Source organism: Manis pentadactyla, chromosome 5 (assembly GCF_030020395.1).
Source record: "Manis pentadactyla isolate mManPen7 chromosome 5, mManPen7.hap1, whole genome shotgun sequence".
Lineage (NCBI taxonomy): Eukaryota > Metazoa > Chordata > Mammalia > Pholidota > Manidae > Manis > Manis pentadactyla.
Genome location: NC_080023.1, coordinates 1,099,689 through 1,115,530, shown reverse-complemented (window position 1 = coordinate 1,115,530; position 15,842 = coordinate 1,099,689). Strand labels below are relative to the sequence as shown.

The following is a 15,842-nucleotide window of genomic DNA, read 5'->3' as shown; positions in this document are numbered from 1 at the left end:
GTTTGTGTGTGCGGTGATGTCAGCGGAAGAAGGACACGCCTACTGAAAGAATGTTAGCGCAGAGGTGTGCGCATGGGAGCCGGGGCCCCGCGTGAGCACTTCCCTTGGCAGAAAGCATGGCCGAATAGGGCTGATGTGCGCCTGGCAGGCACATGGCGAGGATTCAACAACATAGGGTCTGCAGAGAGCCGGCCCGTGCTGAACAGTCTAGAAATGGCTTTACAAATTCAGGATTCTTAGTCATTTCAGTTCAAAACTTTTCCTTGGGTTTCCCTGCCAGAGTCTTAGTTTTTCCCTATTTTTACTAATTGTTGCTTCCCCAGCACACTGAATGCAAAAGCCCCTTCCTTATATGAACATAACAACTGCTCTGGATCCATAGGTGGGCTTCAAGATAAGATGTTCACAACCAAGCCCTTTACCTTTCATTCTTTATTTTGACAGATTATGACTCAGATGCGATGAGCAGCTCCTATGAATCCTATGATGAAGAGGAAGAGGATGGAAAGGGGAAGAAAACACGGCACCAGTGGCCCTCTGAAGAGGCCTCCATGGACCTGGTGAAGGACGCCAAGATCTGTGCCTTTCTTCTGCGGAAAAAGCGCTTCGGGCAGTGGACCAAGCTGCTCTGTGTCGTCAAAGACACCAAGCTTCTGGTAAGGCGCTGCGCCTCGGTTGCTCTGGTACAGTCCAGTCTGTAAGGTCCTGGTGGCCATCCAACTGGATGGAATTTATGCCCGGGCAATGTTCATGCTGGCGCAGAGGGAAGGGAGGCACAGACTTCAGCACCCATGGTGAGCTCCTGGCTGTCAGCAGGCATCGGCTGAGGTCACCATGTCCTTAATGCTGCTGGTTTCGCCGGCTCCCCCAAGCAGCCAGCGGGCGCAGTCACTCCCATCTGCCCAGTGTCTGCAGGTTGTGTCAGTGGAAACGCAGTTCTTTAACTGGCCAGAAGTTGTACGATGGATTTTCTCATTTGTAGTGAGTCGGTGAACTCTTCCAAGCCAGGTCATACAAGCGGGCTGGTAGGCCAGGCAGTTTCGGGGGAGAGTGCCCGGGAAAGGAACCTCTTTTGGAAAGCTAAAGCGGATTTTTTTTTAAATCTGCAAGGCAGAAAGGAAGCTAGAGTAAGTAACAGAGAAGCAGAGCTCATAAAAGCACAGACCCTTTGCTGTAAGTGTTACTCCGAAAGGGGCTCTGTCAGGGAGGCAGGAGCCTTTGAGAATGGAGTGCTGCTCCCCCGGTCCCTCCTCCTCCCTCCCTGCACAGTCCATGTAGAAACTATGCTTGGTGATTGGAACTGTGAATTTTAGAGTATATTTTTGCATTTGCTTTTTCTTTCAAATTAACATTGGGGGAAATATCACTCAAAATTACATCACTGAAGCAAAGCACATGAGAATTTATGGTTCTGTACATCGTTCTTTAATGGAGCAGATGGCCTTTTGTCTTGTAGTTTCCTCTGTGAATTATGGGAGTTGTATCTTACTAGATTCTTAGGACATTGTATATTTTTTAACTAATGGTTTTGTTCAAAAATACTTTTTGAATACACATTTTTCCCATGTGTGTGGCCTGAATTTTACAAATTTGGAATATGCCAGAAATGATGCATGGGGGAATTTTAAAGTAAAGAATGAGGGAAAAATATTAAAAAGATTAATATGGTCCTTATTTATAATCTGACATAATGGCTGCAAGATGTGGGTATATTATATAAGTGTTTTAAAAATTTTCAGTTGACTCTCATTTAGAAGAGAGGCTTGACAGCCGAGGAGGGAAGCCTGTGGTCCGTGGGGCCCTCCCAGGGGTGCGGGTGTCCTCGCCCTTGGCCCACACTCCCCCCCGCTGTCCTCTTTCTCCACACCTTTTCCCTCCCCACCTTTTGCCTACATTTCGTCCATCTCCCACCAGATTTCCCATCTTCACAACCAGGATGAAAATTTCTTCCACTTAGAATAGTTGTAAATGTTCAAGAAGAAATTAATGGAAAACCAGATGAAAGTTTTCTTCACATTTCTTCATTTATTGTCTTCAACAAAATGCAGAATCAAAGTTAATTGCTTTTATTATGAAGGTTCTTTTTCATTCAAAAATGACCTTGGATCAAACTGCCCAGATGACCCCTGTTGACATTGAAAAAAAATTAGTAGTGATAAGAGAAAATGCTTTCCAAGTCTTAACAGTAGGGACAACTATAAACAGAAAACAAAAATGTCCCAACGTGCCACACTATAGCCTTTTTGTGCACGTGTCTGGAAGCTGTTCCTTTCTGTGCCCAGGAGCCTTTCAGGGGCACTCCCCTTAGGCCGGCGGGGCGTCTTCCCTCACCGGCAGGGGGCGGAGGACTTGCCGAAGGCCGCGCTCCCTTCGCTGGGAGACCTGTGAGGCCCGTGAGGCCCAAGCACCCAGGCCCAGAGCTCCCGGGTGCCCCCCCCAGGCTTTCACTGAACCATGTTGCAGCCCAGCTTCTCCCTGAGCCCCGCCCTGCCTCCTTCCCTTCCCTCCTGCGGGTGTCCACGCCGTCGTAAGGATCCTGCAGGCTGCCCTCTGCTTCCCAGTCCAGCTCCCTGGGGAGCCAGTCTGCAACGACCTCAGGCTGTGTCCATCAGTCCTGATGATGTGCCATTTTGAGGCATTTACCCTAAGCAAGAACATGAGCTGTAACGTTTCCCTTTTAACCCCTTCTGCCACATTGTTACTTTCTTTTTCACTTTTTTTTTTTTGGTACTTACTGAGAATGTGAGAAGTCTAATAAATGGTAAACATTCATAGCACTCTGAGGCTAGTTGGTTTTGGTGTATTTTTCTTCCTTTTTGACAGGGCAATCATCTGTTGAATTTTTTTTAAAAGGGGGTGTCTTTCATACCTGTGCCATTCAAGAGCTGAAGCTTTGAACTGTAAAATAGGGAAGGGCTCTAGAAATCATTTCTGAAAATAGGTATCTATTCATTCATTCCTTCATGAATAGATGGTTTAGAGTCAAGATGACAGGCTCTGCACTCAGGCAGTTTGGACTAGAATTTACCACTTTCCAGGTTCTCTGACTTCTGGCCAGTTACTTAATCAATTGAGCCTGTTTCCTAATTCGCAGAATGGACAACGGTGATAATTAAATGAGATGTATGGAACATCTCATATCATGTTGACACTCAATATGTGGTAGTAGATGTTATTCTTAGAAGTTTAATGTAACTTAGTAAAATAACAATAACGGCAATAATTCATTTTACAAATAAGGGAAAAGTCTCAGGAAGCTTTAAGAAACTTCCCAGAACGCAGATTAAATTAAGAAAAGAGCTAGGACCCATGTATCTGAACTCCTAGACCGCGTGTTTCCTGTAGGAGGTATGCATTTGGTCCCAAGTAATACAACTGAACCCAAGGGGGCAAGGAACCTTGTGGACGGATTCTACATTTCATAGATGTAAATTAAGCAAGAATGATGTGAACTTTATGGAGTGAACATCACTGGTGTAAGTGGAACAGCATGCATTTTGGATCTTCTACTCAACTAAGAAACAAACCTTTGCAGACATTTTGTTATACTGTGTGTTGATATTTATACTCTAATAAAATCATCCATCCACCTTTCAGAAAGGGGATGGGATGAGACAGGCAGGTATCAAACGACATGGATTATAGAACAAAGTATCCAAGTTATTGCCTGCCCACCTTAAGGCAGTTCTGTTTCAACAAGAGAACTGTTTCAGCATTCACCTGACTTATGGAGGAAGCTCCCCTCCATCAAACAGGGGCTTTGTTTCCCGGTGAGTCGCGGCAGAGAGGCTGGGGGAACTGCTGACTTCACAGGTAGATGTATTTTCACGTACATGGGGCTGAAGGATCCGTGTGGAGCTGTGCTGTGTGCGTGGTGCCCATCTCAGTCACCACACGCCTGCACTATTCAGTGAGACCTCCGCCCGCCTTGCCAACATTCCCGTGTCCGTTATGCCAGTTTTCTCAGTGTTTCCGCCTGAGCTCCCTCGCAGCCTCCCTGACTTCTCGCGTTCAATGCAGTGCTATAAGAGCTCCAAGGACCAGCAGCCTCAGATGGAACTGCCGCTCCAGGGCTGTGGCGTCGCCTACATCCCGAAGGACGGCAAGAAGAAGAAGCATGAGCTGAAAATCACCCAGCAAGGCACAGACCCACTTGTTCTCGCCGTCCAGAGCAAGGAGCAGGCCGAACAGTGGCTGAAGGTAGGCTGGCGGGTTTGTTTCCGTGTGTGTCTATTCTAATTTGTGTTTTTTCCAAGCATAGGCGAGCATGGATTCACCTGAATCGGTGTGTCTTTGATGGGGATTATTCTGGTTGCTTTGAGGTCACTCACGCTGCCTCCTGTCTTCAGAAGGCCCTCTGCCTCGTGTCTGCAGCTGCTTCTAGGACTTTCTCTTCTACTTTGATTTTCTAGTTTTACTTTATTGTGTCTGGATATGGATTCTTTCCTGTTTATTCTGCTTGGAATTCTTAGGCTTCTAAATCTGTGGATTGTCCTCTTTCTAAGTTCTGGAAAAAATTTTCAGCCTTTTCTTTTAAAATGTAATATTGCCCCATTCTGCTGCCCCAACTACATTTAACTGTATGTTAGGTCTTTTCACTATATTCTGCTTCTTTGTATTTTACTGTCCCCTCCTTTTCTTTCCTTCCCTCTGGCTTATTTTTTTCTTGTTATTTCCAGCTCACTTTTTCTCATTCTAGTGGTATTGAATCTACTGTTCAATTTGGTCCTGTTTACCAGGTTCTTAATTTTGGTTTATGGTAGTTTTCAATTTTTGAATATCTAATTGTTTCTTTTTCAACCTGGAAATATTATTTTACAGTTTTAAATTTCTTTTAGAAATGTTTGGCTTTTATCTCCATGACGAGCACCTAACAGGCATGGCTGTTGGACATGGTCCAGTGGAGTTTGGACCTGGTTCTGTTACTGTGGTCGAGCCTGTTCTTGTTTGTGCCATTTTGTCTCCTTGCATGCCAGGTTATCCGATCATCATGCTGGTCATTACATTTGGAAAAACTTATTTCATCAATTTTTTTTATGATAGCTTTATTGAAGTATAATTCACATCTTGTACAACCCACCGTTTTAAAGTATGAGACATTTTTTTTGTATATTCGCAGAGTTGTGCAACCATCACCATGATAATGTTCAGAACACGCTCTTCCCTCCAAAGAGAGACACTGTGCTCAGCACAGCCCCAGTCACAGGCCGGCCCAGCCCTGCCCCACCCCCTCACCACGCCCCGTCCAGCCCCAGCCGCTAACCTGAACCCACCCCAGCCCCAGGCAGCCACTAATTGGCTTTCTGTCCCTATAGATTTGCCCATTCTCAATATTTCATATGAACTCATTCATATAATACATGTCCTCTGTGACTGGGTTCTTTCAATTTGCATAACATTTTCAAGATTCATCCACATTGTAATATATATCAGCACTCCATTACTTTTTATTACTTTTTGTGTCACATTTAAGAAACCGTTGCTTAACTCAAAGTCCGGAAGATGTACACCTGTTTCCATCAAATAATTTTATAGTTTTGGATCTTAAATTTAGTCTGTGATCTAATTTTTACATGTAGTGGGAGGTAGGCATCCAGTTTCATCCTTTTTCTTGCACGTATCCAATTGTTCCTGTAGAAATAATTTGATTCTTAGCAGTGTGCTTCCCCTGTGAGAAAGCATTTTCATTTGCCTCTGTCACATGCTTGGAGGGCATTAGCTCTTCCAAAGTCAGTTTGATTTTAGAGCCTGAGATGTTTAGAGCCACTCAGGTAACTTGAAGCCTGCCTACAATCCATTCAAGGGCAGGTTTGTATTTGTTTGACTTATTCCAAGATACCTTGGAGTCCCTGAGGTCCTTGGGGTCCCACTCCTGATTTGGGTGTTTTGTGAGGGACCTCATCTTTGGCATGCCCTGGACTCCAGCTTTCAACCCCTAGTGCCCCAGAGCTGCCACAGGTGCTACCTGACCTCATGGCTGCCTGCACAGAAGTGGCAGAGGCAGTGCCAGCTGCCAGGCTGCCCCTCTGGATTCCATCTTCTGGACTGTGGCCCTGGAATTCCTCACTGTGGTAATAGCACTTTCATGTTCGTAGGAAGATGCTGTGTGTACTTTCTCTTGCTTTCCTAGTTGTTTTCATCAGGACAGATTGGTCCAGACCATCTCGTCCATCATCCACTGCTAGTACCTGCTTCAAAACAAGGGCTGGGAGGGGAGGGAAAACCTGACGAAACACTTACAAGAATGGGTTTTGCAACATGCGCGTGGCCATGAGACCTTACACCTCATGTCCCTCTTATCCCCCAGCAAAGGCTAAAAGTCAGACTACTGATGATGACAGTGATTGCTCTGCCAGAACACGTGATGTGGCTTCTCTTGCGTCTGCACTGTGAGAGAACGAGGAGAGCTCTCACCTCTTCAGCGGGAGTCCTGTGGTCAGGGGCTGCTGCCGCGGAGTCGGCCTCGCCTTCCAGACACAGAGCTCCAACGTGCCACGCATCAACCACACTGCTAACCGATATCTTTAAAGCCCTTTAAAGTTTACGCAGCACTTTATCACCATCGTTAGCTCCTAATCCTCAGAACAGCTGCCCAAGAAAGGTGTCATTGCTAGCAGTTTACAGGTGCGAGGCCGAGGCGCAGGTTGGCGGGCTCCTGCCGAGAGGAGTGAGCACTGCAGCCAGAGCTGACCTCACGTTTTGACCTGGCCTCGCACTGCATTCTGCTGGGCCATCTGACAGCGTGCCACTTTCTCATTTACTCCTTCCGTCCGTGACCTCAGCACCATCCCCTCAGAAAGGAGGTGAAGAAGGATGAACTAGGCAAGGCGCTTTCTTCGTGATTCGGCTTTCCTCGCCTTCTCCTGGGCAACTGCGTCCATCCTTCTGCATTCTTGTGTTTACTGAGTCCCTAGTGGGAACCTAGAAGGCGACTGTGAAACCTAAGCTCTCTCATTTCCTTTATTCTTCCTGCTGTTGAGTATTTCACGCACACTCCATTCTTACTGACTGGGCACAGCAGGAAATGTGCAGTGTCACTGGGTTTTACTGTTTCACTGGGAAATGGCATTGAGCTGACAGTGCAGCTCACAATGGGCAATTAAAGACAAAACTGTTTCAAGATGTCATACGCTGGTGGAATGAAATCCTCTTACATCTTATTCCACATGCTGTGAGATACAGATCAGAGCCACTTGGCTAATTATGCAATGACTCTATTTGTCAATGGAAGCCTAATTGCAAGTATTTTTATCACTTGCTGATATTTCTTAAAAGAGAGGTATATAATAAATGGTAAATTACCTTTTTCTAAAGAGATTAAGTTGATTAATTACTCTATTTGATGTTTATGCCTTACTTCTATTACATATTACAGTATCAGAAGCTAAAAGCTGTGATTAGAAATGAAAGTCAGATGACAAAATTAATTTTAGTCAGTCAGAGAATTTTATTTTTGAAAAACCAGTGAAGACCCAAGTTTAGTTTCTTCCAGATATTGTCATAAGGTCAGCTGCCTTATCAGAATCACCTGGAAATTTTAAAAACATAGATTCCCAGTGATTCTGATTCATTAAGGTCCTAAGGATCTTTTTTTTTTTTTTACTTTTTATCTTTTATCCTTTTCAAGATCTGAAATGCTACGGATGTAATTGAAACTTGCTTCCTCTTATTAATTCTCTCTCCTGCTTCAAAGGTAACTTTTATCTTTATCTTTGAATTTGGTCTTTATTATTATCTAGGTATGCTTTTCAAAATACTTTTTACTTTTGTAAAAAAGTGTTCTGTGTGTACTTATAAATGAGAAGTGATACTGTTTTCATGTTTGTCTTGCCAATGGGTTTCAGCCCCAGGCAAGTTCACTATGGATTCAATAAGACCAAAAAATGCCAATGGAATGTTCTTGGGGTGAAACGGTTTATACCCAACTTTATTCCCATAGTGTCAGGTCAGTCTCTAGAATCCTGTCCACTCAGAGCGAGTCTGCTGCAGCAAGCCAGTCTCTGCCTCTGGGCCTCTCTGCCCACACAGCTGTCCCCTGGGCCTCTGTCCCCAGCACCGCCACCACTCCAGCCTCTGCTCTGCTCTCCTGCAGCCTTGCAGCCATGCCACTGTGTTGCCCAGGGCCCTGCGCAGGGCTCCTTATATAGAGTCAATAATAACTTATTGCCCACACACGTGTAGTGAGCTAGCCGACCAGGGCCAGGTGAGAATTCTGCCCACAGGAATCTTCATTTTATCCACAATCTATTTTTAAGGAGCTTCCCAGATGACTGAGGAAAAGCTAGGTTTGTAATCATTGCTTTGGTTCAGCCTACTCATTTTCCTTTTGATAGAAGGCCTCCTGGAAAAGGATTTAAGATGTCTGATCCAACTCATTTTGCAGTCAGATAGGCAGTAAGGTAACTGGCATCCCAAAACCAATTTGAGTAAAGTTTTATTTGATTTTTATAATTGCTTCCAAAACTCAATGTAATAAACATGAAAGACCAGGAGAGGAATACAAGAGCTATTATTGCACAGTCACTCTGTGTTCTGACCGCAGCCCCGCCAGCCGGCTGTGTGTCTTGGATGAGCTACTTCACGTCTCTGTGCCTTGGTTTTCTCCTCTGTAAAATGGGAGGGAGGGTCATAGTGGCATCTGGTTTCTAAGTGTTTGTGAGGATAAGTAATACTAAGACACCAGTCATTTAGAAGAGCACCTCATATGTAGTGAGCATGTGCGTAAGTGTGAGCTGCTATCATTATTGCCATTTTTGTTCTTGGTATTATACTACTGCTTCTCCACCTCAACAGACTTCAAACTCCTGCTGGAAACAGCTAGGAAATCAAGATGATAGCAGGATGTGTTTAGGGACCATCACTTTTTCCCAGGCTCCTTTGCCCAGACCTGCAGGGGTTGGGGCACATTATCCTCCTGCGTGCCTGGAGTAGGAGCCGTCTGCTGAATGATCCACCATGTCCTCTGTTGCAAAATGAATTAAACATCCTAAAACAACGATCTTAGTTTATGCCAAAGAGAATACTGAATGGAAATTGGCTGCACTCTACACCACCATGTTCCCTTTCTAACAAAAATAATAAGGGTCCTGGTACTGGCATTGATCAGTTTCACCCATGCTTTCCTGCTTTCCCCTGCCCTCTACTGGGTCACACTGTAGGGGCTTCACAGCTTTTCATGGTTTCAAGTAGCAGTGGATGAACAGAGCTGAGCAGCGTTCTCACAGTGATTTTAACGTGCTGTGAAGGGATCGTGGTTTTGCCAGCATTCTCAGGAAGGATTGTGAACAGGCCCTTTGTAAACGCTGATGACCACAGAACCTGATCCTGTGTGTCTGAGAAAGGTCTTCTGTGTTTGCCCATTACTGGAGTCTCCATTCCTCCTGAAGGTGTGGGCCCCCATCCAATATAATTCCCCTTCACCCTAAATGAATTATTTTAAAAGTTTTAAATATTATTTGTGGCAGAGCAGGTCTTCTAGAAATAAACCTTTCAGCTTCGTCTGTCTGGGAATGTCTTTATTTTGCCTTCACTGTTGATGAGAAGTTTGCCATCAATTGTTCCTTTGTGATGTGTCCTTTTCTTCCTGCCTTCACGATAGCTTCTTGGGTTTTCAGCAGTTGACTGGGTGAGGTTTTCTTGGTGTTTATCTTTCTTGGTGTTGAGCTTCCTTGTTCTGTGGGTAATGTTTTCATCAGTTTTGGAGCATTTTTGGCCATTATCTCTTCAAACATTTTTTCACCTTATTTTTTCCCTCCATGTGTATGGATGTTCATTGGATACATTCCCATAGATCAGGAGGCCCTGTTCTATTCTCATCACCCTTCCAAGAGGTCCAGTTTGGGGGGGTGCTTCTGACAGAGCCACCCTCAAGCATACTGTCCTCTCCTCTGCTCTGCTTCAGGCTCATCTCATGAATTCTGCTTTTGTGATAACTTATTTTTCATTTCTAGCATTTTTCTTTTTCTTTTTTTATAGTTTTCATCTCTTTGCTGAAATTCCCCATCTCTTCATGAATGTCCACCTTTTTCATGAGTGATTTTAGCATTTCTGTTGTAGCTAGTTTAAAGTCTTTGAAAATTCTAATGTATGGACCATTCCTGGGACTGTGTCCATTGGATTGGCATGAGTTTTCTTTACCTTCCACACGTTTTGTGCACAAGAATAGCAGAGATGCAGGAAGAGATACTGAAGGACTCTTTACTTGGAGAATTTAGGCCATTTGGGCATCTTTGCATCCTCACTGCACTGACAAGTTAAGAAATACTATTAATTTTTAATGCCTCTTCTCCTTGTTTAATTGTCAATGTGAGAGTGATGGCCTGCATGCCTCCTGTATGGAAACCAGGGTCAGAATACCCCACACCATCTTTTCTTCATCAGTCTTGCCAGAAGTGTATTCATTTCATTAGTTCTCTAAAAAAAAAAAACACATTTTGGCTCTGTGGATTTTTCTCTGTAGTACTATTGTTTTCTAGTTAATTGAATTATCCTCTGCTTCACTTCTACTTTCTTTTGGCTAATTTATTATACTTATTTAGACTTTTGAAGTTCATACTTAGGTGACTGATCTTTAGCCTTTTTCTTATATATATTTATTTAAAATCATATACTTCCCTCTGTGCACCGTTTTTTTTATTAAGGTATCATTGATATACACTCTCATGAATGTTTCACAAGAAAAACAATGTGGTTACTACATTCACCCTTATTATTGAGTCCCCCCCATACTGCACTGCAGTCCCTGCCCATCAGTGTCTGGGCAGTGTGAGATGCCACAGAGTCCCTACTGGTTTTCTCTGAGCTACACTGTCTTCCCCGTGACCCCCCACACACACAACGTCTGAAAAGTTTTAACTGCATAAGTTTTGAGTTTTCTGTTTTTGTTACCATTCAGTTAAAAATATTTTCTAATTTCTGTTTGATTTCCTTTTTGACAAATGGTTTATTTGGGAATATATTGCTTACACTCCAAATATTTGGTGATTTTTAAAAATTATTTGTTTTTAATTCTAATTTAATTCCTTTAAAGTCACTGAACTTTATATGATTTCACATGGCAGAAATTTGTAGACTCATTGTTCAACATGTAATCACTTTTGGTAAATGTTCTGTGTCTGTGTGTAAGAGGTGAGTATTTTGCAGTTGCCTGTCGTTCTGGTCTACACGTTTGTTGGGGCACAGTCACTTGTCGTGTTTGAATCTTCTATATCTTTACTAATTTATTTTTTGTTTTATCAGTTAATCAAAGGGAAAGATGTGGTAGCGTCTACCCCTTTAACTATGGATTTATCTGTTTGTCTTTATTTCTGTCAATTTTTGCTTAATATGTTTTGACGTTGTGTTATTTGTTGCATCCAGATTTTGCACGGTCATATCTTACTGGTAGTTAAAACCCTTTCGAATATGAAATGTTCCTCTTTATCCCAATGTTTCTTGCTTTAAAAAATGACTTCCTTAATGGTATCTTCAGATGAGCAGAAATTGTTAAACCTGAAATCTAGCATATTAGTCTTTATTTCTATAGTGAGTGCTTTTTTCATTCTGCCTCCCAAATCTTAGCATATTCCAAGTCACCAAGATAGCACCTGTGTTCTCTTCCAGATTCTTTATGGCTCGGTCTTTCCATATAGGTCTCTGATTCATACATAATGATTTTTGTGTATAGGCTGAGATGGAGGGGTCAAGATTTGTTTTCTTCCGTACGGACAGTCAGTTGTTCAGTACTGTTGTATGACCTGAATTGCTTTGACTGGAGATCAGTTAATCGTGTATGTTTGGGTCCCCTGTTGGGCTTCTTGTCCTGTGTCATTTGTCTGTTTATACGTCCACATTGTCTCACTTGCTGCAACTTTATTATACAGTTTTGAAATCAGCCAATATATGTCTTCCAACTTTGTTCTATTTTTCCTAAATGATTTAGAACTTATTTATGTGAAATAAGTCAATGTTGTCATCATGGCTTTTTATTTCACTTTGTAAAGCCTACACCTTTCTGATTAAAGTTGATTTTTTTCAAAGTACAACTATCAGAAAAGGAACAACCATTACTTATCTGGATGATGTCATGTTAGGATGACAGGATCATGAATGAAGGGTCTCAAAATCTGGAATTCCAGGATATTTTAAGCCATTATGAAATTGGTACAAACTATTTCCCATTTATCTGATCAGAATTTTCAGTAGCAAAAAAGTAGAATGAAAAAGTTAAATGCACCCTGGAACTGTAGTAAGCAGTTGAAACATAAGTGACTTACTAGTGTCACACCTTAGGAGTCTTTCTGTACAAACTCCAGCAACCCTCTAACATAAATCATTTCACAAAACAAATGATAAGTCTTTTATTAATACAGACTGCAATATCCCATTTTGTCCTAAACTTATTATCCAGGCTTTCAGTATTTTGAAACCTGGCTTTAGTGTAACAATTAAAGATCTCTTAAGTAAGTCACATACACCCTTTGTCAGGTCCAAGAAGCATGAGGCTTGTGTTCAGCCAGTACATGACTTGACAAAAACTTACTCAAAAACCACTGCCAAGTTTGTTTCTCTCCTTTCAGTCTGCAGCTTCCATTACTAGCAGCTCATGCCAAAATTAACTGACTGTGTGTGTGTGTGTGTGTGTGTGTGTGTGTGTGTGTGTGTGTGTGTGTGTGTATACAGATGCTGAAAACACGAGCCATTTTGTAGGGGTCAGTCAGAAGACAAGAGCCAATATTCCCAGAAACAGAGTGGTCAGGTTTCCTTAAAAAATGTGCAGAGATTGTGTTTCTGGAGATGAAGACTCAAGTTAAAAGCAAACAAAAATACCACAGAACATATAACAGTTTGTTTTGGGGAGGATTTGTGTCTCTGAATTTGGATCTAGTCCTCTTAAATACATATTGAACTTCTCATAGAACATGGCACTTTGAAAAGAAATATATTGATACAAAACCTCATTTATACCTATTCAAGGAATTTGGGTGAGAAACCGTTTATTTATTACTCCTGAATTAACTCTGCAGGGGCAATTTGGCAATAAATAGAGGTCAGAATAGAAAAACAGTTTCATAAAAGTAACCTGAAATAATTCAACTGGCTGGTTGATAAAAACCGAGGAAGGAGACCAACTTCTGCTCCCTGGTCTTTTCCATCATTCCTCTCTCCATACCTGGGGCAGACTTACTGTTTAATGTGGAAGAGATAAATAATCGTGGGACACTGAGATGCCGTGAGTAACCCCCAGCCTGGTCCTGGGTACATCTGGGTCTACCGAATGCCCATCTCTCTCCAAAGCGCTTTGGGAGACACTCTACTCCCCACAAGGGATGTAAATTCTAGTGGGGGAAGTTAACAGAGGACAGAACTGCATGATTTGTCTATGTGCTGTTGTCTGAGCATGCAGATAAATGGTTTGGGTTTATTAGGAAACGCTTCTCAGGAAGGGTGATTATGTGAGTTAGCGTCCATGGCTGGTGACTCACTGGTTACTCAGCTCCCTGAACCTTTGCTGGCAAAATGGGACTTGATATGGGGCAGGGAGAGCAAAGGGGACATTCCAGGGACCAGGAGCAGGTGTGAGGGAGTTAGCTGGGGCAGGGTATGCTGGTGCTGTGGGCATGGCTTTTATCTGCATGCCCTTTGAAAAACTGTATCTCCAAGGATTTCAGAAATCTGTGCAGACTGGGGAAACTTTGTCATGAGGATTTACTTATTGTACCTGATGGCCTGGTTTCTCTCCTGTTTCTCATTCACCCTTTATTTTTTCATCCTCATAGGAAATTTGAAGCCCACTTTATTTCTTCATTCCCTCCTATTTTTCCTTCTTTAGTCAGACTTCTTAAAGTTGCTGTTATGTGCTAGGCATTAGAACACCCACATAAGCACGGCATAGCCCCTTCTGTGAAAATGAGCCCAGCTTAATGCAAATGCACAATGCACGTGATGAGGGTCTGATAGAGGAATGCATGGTGGTCTGTGCACGTATAGAAGGGTAGCCATGCCGTCTGTCCCAGTGGGAGGCTCAGAGCAGGCATCCTGGTCACAGGAGCTCGAGGCTGAGTCTTGAAGTCTGAGTCCTGTTCAGCTAAGGGACAGAGCACAGTTGCCCTGGAAGACACCTCGCACACACCCCCACCAAGGGGCTGGTAGGGGGAGTGTGCAATCCTGCTAACGTGCTTGCAGAACCCCCTCAAGAAAGAAAATGAAGAAGGAAGAAACTTTTTTGAATAACTTTTGTAACTTTTGGCAGAGATGTGTTTCTGCAAGTTACATTTTGTGGGGTTCAGCCTTTTGGTGTGAAATGAAGAACTTGAAGCTCTGGTTTGTTTATGTGACGTAACACATTTTCTTTTAACGCCATCATCGTGAGAAAAGAGCTCGAGTTGACTCAATGTCCCTTCTGGGAGAAGCTCCGGGCTGGAAACACCACACTGCTTTCCCGGCCCAGGGACGCAGGCCTCTGAGTCTAGATTGCTCAGCCACCCGTGTGTGGAAAGTGGCAGAATTGGGGTCGGAACCCCAGTCTCTGTTTGACACAAAAGGCCAGGAGTTTTCCATTGTATTATATGCACTTTCCCTAGAGAACAGACAAAAACTTGTCCTTAGGTTGTATAGAATTTGCCTTGTCTTCTAAAGATATAATAAATCCATTGGGAGGTGAGGGTAAAAGACCCACCACGAGAAAGCAACAGTGAAATCAGCGTGAACCAGAGAATAAGGGGGAAGCGGACCTTTGCCTGCTCTGGTGCTTTCTGACACCTCAGCACCCACAGGGAGAAACCACTGCAGTAGCTCTCTGGACTTTTTCTGCCTTTTCGTCTTTTCCTGTTTTTGTCTCAAATGAGGACACCCCTCCATTGTCTTTTCATAAAACAGCTGAGCAGCAAAATGGCTGGAAACACTATCCTGGTCTCCTGTCAGTTCCTGGCTCTAATCCCAGCCCAGGGCAAGCCAAGTGAATTTGAATATGTCTGTTGAGATCATATTACAAAGTTACTACACAGATATCCGGGACTTTGGCATTTCACTTCTGCCCAGAAGGCAACTTGGGTTGAACTCAAATTGCAGCTTAGTTCCAAAAAGAATAGAAGACATTTTGAAAGATTGCCCGCTGACTTTTCCGTTAGAGGAATGTAAGTTCCACCGACCCGGGAACCTTTCTGTCTTGTTTGCTGTGCACCCTTAGCAAACGGAGCCCTGCCCAGGCCATTGTGGGAGCTCAGTGATGGTGGAAGGGGCAGTGGGTGACTGTAGGCGTGGCTGTGGACACCAGTAGTGCCAAGGGTCACTACCTACACGCTGCTGATCCCCACACCTGCATATCTAGGCCCTGATCATTTCATGAGCTCTCCAAGTCATAAGGATGCTCAAATAACGATGGCTGTTGAAGGTGGTAGGGCCACCACATTTTGAATGTACATATGCCCCATCCTGGTGCAGGCATTTGCAGGCAGGGTTGCATTTTCTCCTAATTTAACCATAGCTAAATTGCCAAGACAGGTCATCTTGACATTCCTGCCTTTACTAAGTGAGGAAACTGAGGCTCAGAGAAGCTACAACTTTCAGTGAGTAACTGATATGCCTGCTTTACAGTTCACTGAGGAAATAGACTCAGTGGGACCGAAGTGTTATTCTCAAAGTCTGCCCCTAAATGCACTAGCCTTCCTGCGTCATCCCCTGCCGCCCCCGACCCCACCCCATTCCTGGCTCTGAAAAATCCCTCCTTTGCTCCCTCCGCCCTAGCCTCCCCCTAATTCCTCACAGAGAAATCTTAGAGGTGGTGTCTGTCGGGCTGTACCCCTCCTTCCCCCGCTCCTCGGGCCCCACCCTCCTGTCCTGTCCCTTCCTGCTCATGCTCTCAC

The 15,842-nt window shown here is 43.7% G+C and overlaps 1 protein-coding gene across 5 annotated transcripts in view; it reads left to right on the top strand.

Moving 5' to 3' along the window:
- The window catches only part of AFAP1 (actin filament associated protein 1), a 159,494-nt gene that overhangs the window by 93,945 nt on the left and 49,707 nt on the right, over window positions 1-15,842 (top strand). For all 5 annotated transcript variants that reach the window (XM_057501993.1, XM_036921359.2, XM_036921360.2 and 2 more), the window contains 2 exons: window positions 445-656; window positions 4,021-4,200. In XM_057501993.1, coding sequence (XP_057357976.1) covers window positions 445-656; window positions 4,021-4,200 — 392 coding nt within the window. The remainder of the gene's footprint in view (window positions 1-444; window positions 657-4,020; window positions 4,201-15,842) is intronic.